The sequence below is a fragment of the Lissotriton helveticus genome, chromosome 6 (assembly GCF_964261635.1).
Source record: "Lissotriton helveticus chromosome 6, aLisHel1.1, whole genome shotgun sequence".
Lineage (NCBI taxonomy): Eukaryota > Metazoa > Chordata > Amphibia > Caudata > Salamandridae > Lissotriton > Lissotriton helveticus.
Genome location: NC_136067.1, coordinates 803282522 through 803294792, shown reverse-complemented (window position 1 = coordinate 803294792; position 12271 = coordinate 803282522). Strand labels below are relative to the sequence as shown.

At 52.8% G+C, this 12271-nt stretch overlaps 1 protein-coding gene across 1 annotated transcript in view; it reads left to right on the top strand.

Moving 5' to 3' along the window:
* The first annotated feature begins 1307 nt into the window (after positions 1-1307).
* Positions 1308-12271, top strand: part of GRIK2 (glutamate ionotropic receptor kainate type subunit 2) — a 1557632-nt gene continuing 1546668 nt past the window's right edge. Inside the window, exon 1 of the mRNA XM_078648357.1 lies at positions 1308-1444. Coding sequence (XP_078504483.1) covers positions 1330-1444 — 115 coding nt within the window. The 5' untranslated portion in view covers positions 1308-1329. The remainder of the gene's footprint in view (positions 1445-12271) is intronic.

Genomic DNA, 12271 nt, shown 5'->3' with positions numbered 1-12271 from the left:
TCCCTCACCCTGCAGGAGAGGTCTCTTCTGTAAACTATGCAACTCCCTCGCCCTGCGTGAGGTGCACGCTATGAGCTCCGCTCCCTCACCCTGCAGGAGAGGTCCCTTCTCTAAGCTCCCTCGCCCTGCGTGAGGTGAACGCTCTGAGCTCCGCTCCCTCACCCGCAGGAGAGGTCTCTTCTCTAAGCTCCCTCACCATGCGTGAGATGCACGCACTAAACTCCACTCCCTCGCCCTGTAGGAGAGGTCTCCTCTCTAAGCTCCTCACCTCCCTCACCCTGCGTGAGGTACATGCTCTGAGAGCTCCCTCGACCTGCTGAAGGGATTTCTTCCTTAAGCTCAGCTTATGTTTGTTCCCCCAAGGGCCACACATTCTCAGATATTCCCAGGCTTGCAGCGGGGCTCAAGCGCTGCCCAAGTCGTGCATATCAACAGAGCAGGGCGGACGGCCAAGGAGGGAAGCCCCGCGCGCCCTGCCTGCGCACCGGCAGCATCTTGCTGCCTGCATCAGAGAGTGCAAGCACGCGCTGGAACCCTCCTCGCTGCTCTCGCCGCCTGTACCAGAGGATGCAGGCAGGCTCTGGCAGCAGCAGGCTGGAGCAGAGCGGGTCTCCCCTCACAGCACGCCCCTCCTGTATCACAGGGCGCAGGCAGGCTCTGGTGGCAGCAGCCTGGAGCTGAGCAGGTCCGTCCTCGCTGCTCTCACTTCATCTTGGCTGCGCGTCAGAAGCAGTGCAGCTCTCACCTCCTGTACCAGAGGGTGCAGGCAGGCACAGGCAGCAGCAGCCTGGAGCGCAGCGGGTCTCCCCGCACAGCACTCTCCCCCTGTACCACAGGGCGCAGGCAGGCAGGCTCTGGTGGCAGAGGCAGCCTGGAGCTGAGCAGGTCCCTCCTCGCTGCTCTCACTTCATCTTGGCTGCGCGTCAGAAGCAGTGCAGCAGTGCAGCAGGAAGACGGCTCGCAGCCTTCCGCCTGAGCCGTGCGTGGGGCTGCCGCTCCCGCCGCCATACCCCTGGCCGCCAGTCCACCCCCACGGATCGTGCACCGACTCCGTCTCCCCTTCCCCTGCAGGATCCCGGGATGGACCCGGGCTGCCGCCGCTCCCTCTGAGCGCCATGGCCGTCGCGGCAGCGGAAGGTGGCTCCTTGGCGCAGTGAGCGGGGGACATGCAAGGACTACTAATGGAGATGTCGGGACCACCGCGCTGCCCCGGAGCCATGCCCTGACCGGCTGCGCCCGCCGCCCCAGCCCTCTGCTGCCTCGCGCACCGCCCAGTCGCCCAAGGAAAGCCTGCGCGGTACCCAGGACTTGTGTCTGGATCCATCCAGCATGGAGCGCCCGCGGCCGCTCGGAGCCACGCCGCTGTCCAGGTGCCCGGCCGGGCTGCTGCTCTGCGCCCTCTGCCTCGGACTCTGCCACGGGACCACGCATGTGCTGCGCTTCGGTAAGAACGGACGGACGCCCTGGTCATGTTGTGTGTGTGTGTGTGGCTGGCTGCTGGGAGACGGTGGCCGGTGGCCGGTGGGGGCTCGTCTGCCCGTGTGGGGTGTATTTGTGCAGGTGCTTTGAGCCCCCCTGTATGCGCGCGGCTGCTGATGGATAGATTCATGTGGTCCTTCTTGAGGGAAGGAATGGGCAGCGTAAGAGCTGTGGTTCTTGCTATGGTGAAAGGTGCCTCACGTTGCCTTTGTTGTGGACTTCTGGCGCAATCTAACTGAGCACGCCAGAAGATAAAACATGATAAGTGGTTTTGGTGATTGCGCAAAGAGCGCTGAAGAGACCTCTAGGCACTTCCAGCAGATAAGTGGGCTCGACAGTGCACACAAGGGAGCCACTTGTAGGGTCTTGTGCTTTGATGCGAGTGGACGGGTGCAGTTAAGTGTGTATTATTTTGTTAGAAATATATCCGACAGTCTGCGTTGAAAAACAGTTGGACGAGGTGAATTCTTTTGACAGTTTCACCCTTGGATATAGGGTCAGACCGACTAAGCTATGAATAAATATTATGGTAAAAGGTGATGTTTACTCTATATATGATCGCTCTTCGTGAGAAAGCTGAAGCGCAAATCGGGGTGGGGGTTCTTGGCGCTATACAACGTAGTTTCTAATGCAAACGGGGCAGTCCTATAACTGATTTTGAGTTTCACAAGGAAATGAATGTAAGTTGTGTGGTACGAGTTGACACCGAGAGGTACGGCTGGTATGCATCCCAAGCTGCTGTCCAAGGTAACCTGGACCTTTAATGTCCATACTTTTGTCTGTCTGCAGAAATATACTTGTTCAACGTACACTTTAAACCCCTGTCTTACCCTCCCAGTCCCCCCACCCCTACCCCACCCCGCACCCCGCACCCCGCACCCCGCTCAACCCCCCCCCCACCCCCCACCCCCACCCACCACCACAACTCTGCCCCCACCCCATTATCGCCTCCGCAAGAAGCTAATCGGGCATCGGCGAGTTTCTCAAAAGTAGCTGCAGATGTCAAAGTGAGAGTTAGACGGAAATAAAAACATCCGTTTAAGGGACTGGAGTGAGAGTGCGTCCCAGGCCGTGGTGGTGCCGCGTTCCCCCTTCCACACCTCCGGCACTCACGCGGGCCCGCGCACCCCGTGCTGTGGCGTAGCAAGGGTGCCACGGGCCCTGGGGCAAGCTTGGGTATTGGGCCCCAACCGCTGTGTCTTGTGGTAGATAGGGCTATCAATGGGGGTTCCGTGTGCCCCTCAGACACCCGGTGCCACTGCACATATTGCACACTTACGCCAGTGCATGAGTGAGATATACATCTGGGGGCGGGGGGAAACCTCCCTACCCTATCCCTGACAGGACAGTGAGGCAGAAGGACTCGAAGCACCCTACTTGGGAAGGCATACCCTAGCCAGACCAGTGCACCGCTGGCTGTCTCCTCACCACAGGACAGATGTGGCGGCGAAAGAAGTTACTTCCCTGTGGCCGCCGACACAGCAGGTCCACATTACTCACTACAGGTGGCTGCTACCACCAGGACTCCAAACCCCTTGGGTCAAAATGGACCTTTCCCTCAACCTTTCACTTAAAGCCCAGGTTCATGGCCACAGGTTATGCTTGTAAGGGTTAATGCTCCTTACAAGGAGAGGAGCACTCCCGTCTACCACACGGCACTTCCGGATTCCTCTCCGCGTGCCTTGTGTGGCAAGGGGTTCAGGATTCCTACTAGACAAAAGGGAACCCCCTGTACCGCAGTCTGCTTCTCCGGCTGCCCACTACATGCTCTGCGAGGTGGGAAATTCGGGGCTCCTATGAAGCAAGAGACACCACAGAACACCCCCCCCCCCCCTACACATATACACACACTGTAACCCCTAGGCTCGTCGCCATCTGCTCTCTGTGGCAGTGGGTCAAGTTCCCTGCATGGAAGGAGGAAGGAACTCTATTCTAGGGCCTCCTAGCGCACCTCCAGCGTCCTGAAAGTGTTATGTTTGTGGCGGGAGTCTGTGGGCTCCTTTCAAAGAAAACATCACACCTCGCCCTGTCTCACACTGCACGCTCGCGCTGCCCCCTGCCGGCTCTGAATGGCAGGGGGGTCACGGCTTCTGCCAGGCAGTGGGCGCGCCACGCCCTGTACCTCACACTTCACACCCTCACTCCTCAGTACAGGCTCTACTTGGCAGGGGCCGAGGTATCTTCACGGGCAGTGGCGCACACGTCGCCCTGTCCTGACACCAGACTCTGTATGTACCTCCCAGGTTGTGGCGCATACGTCGCCCTGTCCTTACACTACAGCTGTCCTGACAGCAGACTCTGTATGTACCTCCCAGGTTGTGGCGCACACGTCGCCCTGTCCTTACACTACAGCTGTCCTGACAGCAGACTCTGTATGTACCTCCCAGGTTGTGGCGCATACGTCGCCCTGTCCTTACACTACAGCTGTCCTCCTGACCCCAGACTCTGTATGTACCTTCCAGGTTGTGGCGCACACGTCGCCCTGCCCTTACACTACAACTGTCCTGACAGCAGACTCTGTATGTACCTCCCAGGTTGTGGCGCACACGTCGCCCTGCCCTTACACTACAACTGTCCTGACACCAGACTCTGTATGTACCTCCCAGGTTGTGGCGCATACGTCGCCCTGTCCTTACACTACAGCTGTCCTCCTGACCCCAGACTCTGTATGTACCTTCCAGGTTGTGGCGCACACGTCGCCCTGCCCTTACACTACAACTGTCCTGACACCAGACTCTGTGTCTACCTCCCAGGTTGTGGCGCACACGTCGTCGCCCTGCCCTTACACTACAACTGTCCTGACACCAGACTCTGTGTCTACCTCCCAGGTTGTGGCGCACACGTCGCCCTGCCCTTACACTACAACTGTCCTGACAGCAGACTCTGTATGTACCTCCCAGGTTGTGGCGCACACGTCGCCCTGCCCTTACACTACAACTGTCCTGACACCAGCCTCTGTATGTACCTCCCAGGTTGTGGCGCACACGTCGCCCTGTCCTTACACTACAACTGTCCTGACTCCAGACTCTGTATGTACCTCCCAGGTTGTGGCGCACACGTCGCCCTGTCCTTACACTACAACTGTCCTGACTCCAGACTCTGTATGTACCTCCCAGGTTGTGGCGCACACGTCGCCCTGCCCTTACACTGCAACTGTCCTGACACCAGACTCTCTATGTACCTTCCAGGTTGTGGCGCACACGTCGCCCTGTCCTTAGATTACAACTGTCCTGACTCCAGACTCTGTATGTACCTCCCAGGTTGTGGCGCACACGTCGCCCTGTCCTTACACTACAACTGTCCTGACTCCAGACTCTGTATGTACCTCCCAGGTTGTGGCGCACACGTCGCCCTGTCCTTAGATTACAACTGTCCTGACACCAGACTCTGTATGTACCTTCCAGGTTGTGGCGCACACGTCACCCTGTCCTTAGATTACAACTGTCCTGACTCCAGACTCTGTATGTACCTCCCAGGTTGTGGCGCACACGTCGCCCTGTCCTTACACTACAACTGTCCTGACTCCAGACTCTGTATGTACCTCCCAGGTTGTGGCTCACACGTCGCCCTGTCCTTAGATTACAACTGTCCTGACACCAGACTCTGTATGTACCTCCCAGGTTGTGGCGCACACGCCTCCCTGCCCTTACACTGCAACTGTCCTGACCCAGACTCTGTATGTAGCTCCCAGGTTGTGGCGCACACCCCTCCCTGCCCGCCTCTCACACTTCACGCCCACGCTCCTCACTACAGACTCGGCGTGGCAGGGGGGAGAACAGGGGAGTTGCGCAGGGCCGCATGGCGCGGGTGTGGGTAGGCAAGTATTCAGGGGCCAACTCCCTTCAGGGGGCTCCATTCAGCTCAAGGCCCACGGATATCTGTGAGACAATAGGAGACCCTTCCCACATTCTGCAGGGCGCCCCCATCATTTTACCATAAACTACTGAGGTGGAGGCATAATCCCACGCAGTGCTGTAGTGGCGCACGCATCGCGCTATCCCTCACTGTCACACGTCACACTCACTCTCCTTGCTACAGGCGAGGGGCCTCCACCTTCACGGGTGATTGGGCACACGTCGCCCTGTCCCGCACACTACTCTAAGGCACTTCTGTTGACTGTCCACGCCAGCTCTCCGCGCCCTCCCAGCAGCCAGCGGGGCGCCCCGGAGTGGAGTGAACTCCAGTCCATTCCAACACACTCCGACGCTCCTCACAGGAGAGTGAGCTGAGTGATCCTCCCAGGCAGTGGGGCCTGTCCTTCCGCGGTGGAAGCCCATTAACGGTCACGGGAGAGCCGGCCTCTGATCGATCCCGGGTGATATTCTGCCTGCTTCCGGTTTTAAGGTGGTGCTTGAGGCACGTTGCTCTTAGCAACCATGTTCAGGAATGCCTGCTCCTTCCACGGGCCCCGCGGGTTCATATGTCACCTCGCGGATGGTTTCACGCGCGTTGCAGCCCTTGCAGGAGCAGCGCACCAGTTGAATGTGCAGGACTCTTTGCGCTCAGATGCAGCGGGCGATTTGTATGAATGCGCTGTAGTGGTTCTGGGCTTTAGCCTTCTGTATGCATCTGTCTGTTTATGCATGCACGCGATAGTATATCGCGTGCATGCATAAAGAGACAGATGCATATCTGCTATATGTACAGAAACCCTCACCATCAACAATATACACATAGACAGGTGTATGTATCCAGGTGTGAATATGTGGGTGTGCTCTCTTATATATATATATACACTTAAGTAGATCTATCTATCTAGACGAATTTTCTTTATACATTAAAAAACGTATCGATAACGGACCGGAAGTGGTGCTCATAAGTCTTAAGTTGTAAACCTTCCACAAAGTAAACAGCATCATGAAGTCAGTTGTTGAAGCAAGTGGGTGAAGGAATAAGCAAGAACGCGTTTCTTTTTCTCAAATGGGAGCTTCCTTGGCCGAGCTAGACATGCAGATGTGTACAGCGTGTCTCAGTTACACAGACTAAGGCGGGCGGGTGTCCACCACACGTCGTGTGTTTGGTCTGTAAAAAGATTGTGGACAGAGACACCCCAACCGCCTCCCCCTCCCCACACACACCAGTTTACTCGTATTTCCGGCTCACGTGCCTCGGCCGGAATAACAGTCACTCCTTTGAAATGGGGAATATTTGCACCCAGGCACTTAGGTTATATTCTACAAGCAGGGAGGCAGGTGCGTGCTGTGTACTGTCCGCGTCTCGCGCACTCTGACGTCACTGACGTGTTTCCCTGGGTGCCACAACCGTACAATGCAGCAGGTTGTGTTTACAATGACATTAATCGTGTGCTCACGTCTGCATGTGGTGTCACACGCGCCTCAGTCGGATCCCTCGCTGTGTTGTGGTGTCCTCTCCCACTCCTAAGCTTTGTGTGGCAGTGAGACAGGGCTGCCAGGAGTCCTTTTCAGCAGCAGCGGCTAGACCCTGCCCCCTCCCCTGCTATGGCAACCGGCTAGCAGCCTCATCTCCCGGCTCCTTGAATGGGATCTACACCCCCCCCCACCCCTCATTCCCCCATCACTCTTCCTGTGTGCCCACGGTCTAGCGCCATGGCTGTCCCAAGCAGGCCACCCCTCCCCCAATGGCGTTTGAATGGCCCCTCCCATCTCCCTGCACACTCTCAGACGCCCGCCTCCCACCCCACCCCTCCTGCATAGCTAATATACACACAAATAGTTGTGTACATACATTTCATCCTAGAATGATTTTGCTCGCTCAACCCCTCCTTCTGTGTTCATACTTCTGACTAGCCCCTCACTGCTAGTTACTGCTGGGGGGGGAGGGGGGCTGCTACTGGGGCGGTAGGCTGTCTTCTGGGGGTTACCCGCATTGGAGAAATTCCCAGGGAACCCATATACTGGACGTCAAGGTATGGCAAAGGAAAAGGGTGGAGTAAGGAGGTACGCAGTCATGAAAAGCAGAGCCTGGCAGGCAACATATAAAAAAAATTTTAAACGTTGCCAAACTACTTAGCAACAAGGACACACATGCAAGTACATCTCTTCTGACTTAGTGGGTGACAAAGAGGCTGTGTCTGAAAGTATCTTATGGGTTTAAGGCCCCTGCTGCAGATATCTCTGTGTGCCCATTACATCTATGGGGTAACAATATTGGTATGATAATTCTGGTGGAAAGTGCCCTTGCTTAAGAGATCTGTTTAGCTAGTTCCAGTTTTTACTCACAAAGTAGCATAGAGGATTCATGTGTCTACCCTAAGCACATTGTGTAACATGCAGATCACAGATTTCTATGTTATGCAGATAAGCGGTGTTGCCTGATTTCGACAGGAGACCCTTTAGTTACTTCCAGTTTATAAATCACAACCCTTATAATACAGTGAGCTATGTACCAGCATAAATGCCCTGCAAACTACAAGGCATGGATTTAAAATCGTATCTTTTTATCAATATGTCGTTATTCTAAGGATGTTTAAAAGGGTTCCTTTGGATAGTTTTAAAATCTTATTACTACAGACAAACCCCTAGCGCTGCTATATGTATCAAATCTTAATTTAGCGTTTTTCCTAACCATGAAATCCTCACAAATAATAGATACCACTATAGACGATAGGCGACCGTTACATTTCTTACTCTCATTGTGTTCTGTAACATTTACTGCAGAGATTTTCACACGTTTGATTTATCGTTAATGTATAATGTGTATACAGGTGAACATAACGTGCCCTTTCATCCTAAATTGGGATGAGTAGCTCTATTAAATAAAAAATAAATTAGTAAGTTTTATTTCACTTTTTATTTGTGTAACTTCTCAGACAGATACATCTGACGTGTGTGCAGTGCATGATCATTGCTTATATACGGGAAATGCTGCTCCCAAATCTGTCTCTAAGGTACTTGAAGTGATAACAGACTGCGAGCCTGTATTTCCCTCCATTACAAAACAGATCCCAGCCAGAATTATATTGGAGCAAAAGGAGGGCTGATGCCCCCTTAAATCCAGCTTTTTTTTTTTTTTTTTTTTTTTTTTAATATGAAAGCCCATTCACCTCCTGCACATTGCTGCTCTGAAGGGGAAGGCAGGCAGCCTGCAGGTGCTGCTGAATGCATCTCAGTGTCTGCCATTTACACCCGGGTAAATTCAGCATATTTCACGGGGTCCAGCCCGATCCCGCGCAATAATAGCTCAGCTGTGACCATGATCCCTCTGTCTCCCCTCATTTCCTGCACTGGTTACCCGTCACCCCCCCCGTGGCTGTCTGCTGCGTTCTGTGTGACCTTCCACCACCCAGCTCCGGGTCTGCAGCACCCACCCTGTCTTCTCTAGTCCCGCTGCAGCTCGGCAGCATGCCAAAACGCCCGGTAGCCAGTCCGGCCCTGACCCTCTTGGGCAATGGGGCGTCAAACGGGGGAGGCTGAGGGTTCGAGTTCACTTTACGTCGGGTGACAGAGCGGTCACCGTGATGTCCGCTTATGAAACTCTCAAACGTCGGCGCCATAGATAAAGTGTGAGATGTATGTGTTTTTGTCGAATCAGTTTCATTTAAACCGCTCCCAGGGGCCTCCTGCCGATAGTGGACGTCTGAAGTATTGACCCAGAACCTTGGAAATCTAGCGCGGGAATGTCTTGGGAGTCATTTGGTTCGTGTCGTCATCACAGGCACGTTGTTCACAAATACAAATCAACGTACCCGCTATGACAATATTGTCTCTTTAATAACCGTGTGAAGATTCCAAACCTGTTTTTTTTTCATCGGAAGCTGTAGCGTTTGACCTTCGCAACTTTTACGACACTGTTAGGAATATTTAACGCACAAGCTTCTGGATATATTATGGACGTGTTCTCTAGGCAAATACACAGCATTTCGGGCTGGGCTTCGCACACCCACGTAGCCTTCAGCCAAGTATACATTATAATGTGACGCCGAGCTGTGCACCCCACTGTTCTTCTTCAATTTCTTTGCTGCACTGATTGCATTTGCATTTCCCAACGGCTTCTTAGTGTCCTATTGGTCACCTGAAAGTACACTTCAAAGGCTTTTGAACGCTTGCAGTGTATGTCAGAAGGAAAGTGCGGAAAAGCGGCAACACGTCATCTAGGCTCTAAAACACCACCTGCCCAACCTGCGAAGAAGACAGATAGGCATATATCCATGTCGGTTTCTTTTTCCTTCAGAATATGCGAAGATTAATACAAACAGTTAGTGAATATGGCCGCCTTTTGTGCGAATTTTAATAGCTCTGTTTACAGTTCACTGACCGCCTGTGATGCATTTAGCACGTCGATCTAAATGAGTTTTTCTTTGTAACTTTGTAACTTGTAATCTTTTTCTTTGAGTTTTTCTAATGTAACAAAATGGCCGAGAGCTAGCGTGATATGCAGATGTCATTTAACCACGGCTTTGTAATTTGTATTTCTCTTTCGAGGTGGTTATCAGGGTTTAAATGGCTTTATATTGCACCCTGGACTTCTCCGCTCTGAACGGTGGTGCACGAGCGCGGATTGACAGGCAGTGCAGGTGTTTGTGGTCGCTGGCCAGGTCCTGAAGCGAAGACATGCTGAAGCACCTTACTGATAAGGTGCTTCAGCATGTCTTCGCTTCAGGACCTCGGCCAGCGACCGTAAACACCTGCACTGTCTGAAGCACGCCAAAGTGAGGACAGAGCAAGAACACACAGGGACCTAGGTGTCATTAGTGCAACAGGTGCTGTGGCACAGAAGCCCGTGGGTATGAAGGGCACACAGTACCCGATTCTGGATGGCTCAACCGCGGAAGGAGGTGGCGGGGAACGGGAACAAATTTCCTTGCGCACAACAGGCCCATTGCTGAACCATTGCCCGCACGCGGCTGTCAGTGCACACACATTTTTTAGCTGTACGTGACACCAGGGCGTAGCGGGTGTACAGCGTCACATAAACAGCACGGTAGATGGAGGGGACGCACGGAGCACCGCTGGCTCCAGCGTACCAAGGCCACGGGCGAGCTCTGGTCTGCTGGATGAAGCAGGCGACACATTGATAAAGTGTGCTAGACGCTTAGAGGAGACAGGAGAGAGAACGGTGAAAAGGAGAGTAGTGAGTAAAAGGAACAGGAGAGGGGAGTTAAATCCTGTGTCGCTACCTGGCCACGATTTAACAATGGTTATAGCCGTAGAGTCGTTCGTCGTAAAACAATCCAGAGTTGCTCTCAAATTGAAAGCCGATAAACAATGTTTTCGAATATGCAAGGAGCAATACGCGTACTCGCGTGCCCACGCCGGTGTGTGTTTTCTCATGGATGGACCCTTTAGGTTGTCATGGTATAGTGCTCGGTGTGGCGTCTGCCAGCTAGAACTGGCAATTCAGCTTCTTTCGACCAGTACTCTTTAAGGCTGGCACCAGGGGTCTTCAGGAGGAAGTGTTTGCCTGCAGCACACATTGCGCCAACGCTTGACAGGGCCAGGGGTTTCTACAGCGGGGTCGTTGCAGTGGTAAATACCGCTAACCCTGAAATGTCGAGCAAACCTGTTATCTGAACACACTCACTGAAGGCACTGTGTACGTCTGCTCCTCTTCAGAGTGAGGACCAGGCAGGCCCCTGGCAGGAGAACTGCATGTCACACAGGCGAGTCCTAAACACCCCCTCCCCAGAGTAGCGTATTTCCATTTGGGTGAGTCCATCCTTTCCGGAATGGGGTTCTCTAATGGAACTGGAGACTCGGATCCTCTTTAAAGCTTTTGATTAACGACCACCGTAAATGAGCGAGGCAAATCTGCCAAGTTTCAATTTCGAAGCAGGACGCGTGCTCCAGCAGGTTTCCCAGAATGCAGCGCGCTCATTTTGTGCGGGAGAGGCTCGCTGTTCGTCACGGAACCTCCAAGTGCAAGCCAGGGAAGGGCTCACGATTCTGGTGGGCAGGGCTCATTTCCGGGCACGTGGCAGCCGTGGAACCATCAAGTGGTCACGGCATGATGCATTATTGGAACTTGCTCACTGCACCACACTAGACGCGGCCTGATTCAAATTATGCAAAACAAAAATGGGACCAGATTAAGGTCGGATATTTGTGCAAGATCCATTCTGGGGTTCACATGAACTACATCTGCTGACGGCCGGCAGAACAAGTACGGCCTGTTGTTAACGTACACGAGGTGACGAGGATGCCTTTTTTGAAGGGATTTTGACTTGAAGGCAAGTGGCAGGCTGATAGTGAGCCCCAACTTTAAGATAATGCTGTCCTACTATCCTGTCTTTTTAAATATCAAACCACCTTATTAGTATTTTCTTATGAAAATAGGAATTTTAAAGTTTATCAGGGCACCTTGCACTTTATTTAGGTGCCTTTATCTGATGCAGTCTCTCTATCCCGTTTTTTTTAAAACATACAAGCACTTTACTTATATTTTTTGTGAACAGTGGTATAGTTACTATTAACCAGCCCATCGCGTATAACAATCCTGGTGTAGAAGCGGACTACTGAAAAGATTCTCAGAGAAAGCATGCTAGGGATTTATTTCGACTAGATGTATCACTAGTAGTGTGGATTTATTATTCTGCTTAGTTGGGTATGATCACATAGAATAGCAGAACTATGCATTTTTTAGGTGGATTTGTATTTTTCCTTTGTTTTGTCATGTGCTTGGGAAATTGTTATTGTTTTAAATAACTCAAAACAATAAAATTCTTTACTTGCTTCAAAGGATGCACCAAGGAATTGCATATGGGCACTGAATCGGCTTACCTTTCTTTTGGGGTGGGGTATGTGCAAGATCCCATCTATAGGGTGGACACTAGGATCCAGACTGTCAACCCATATTTCACAAACTGTGAAAAAAA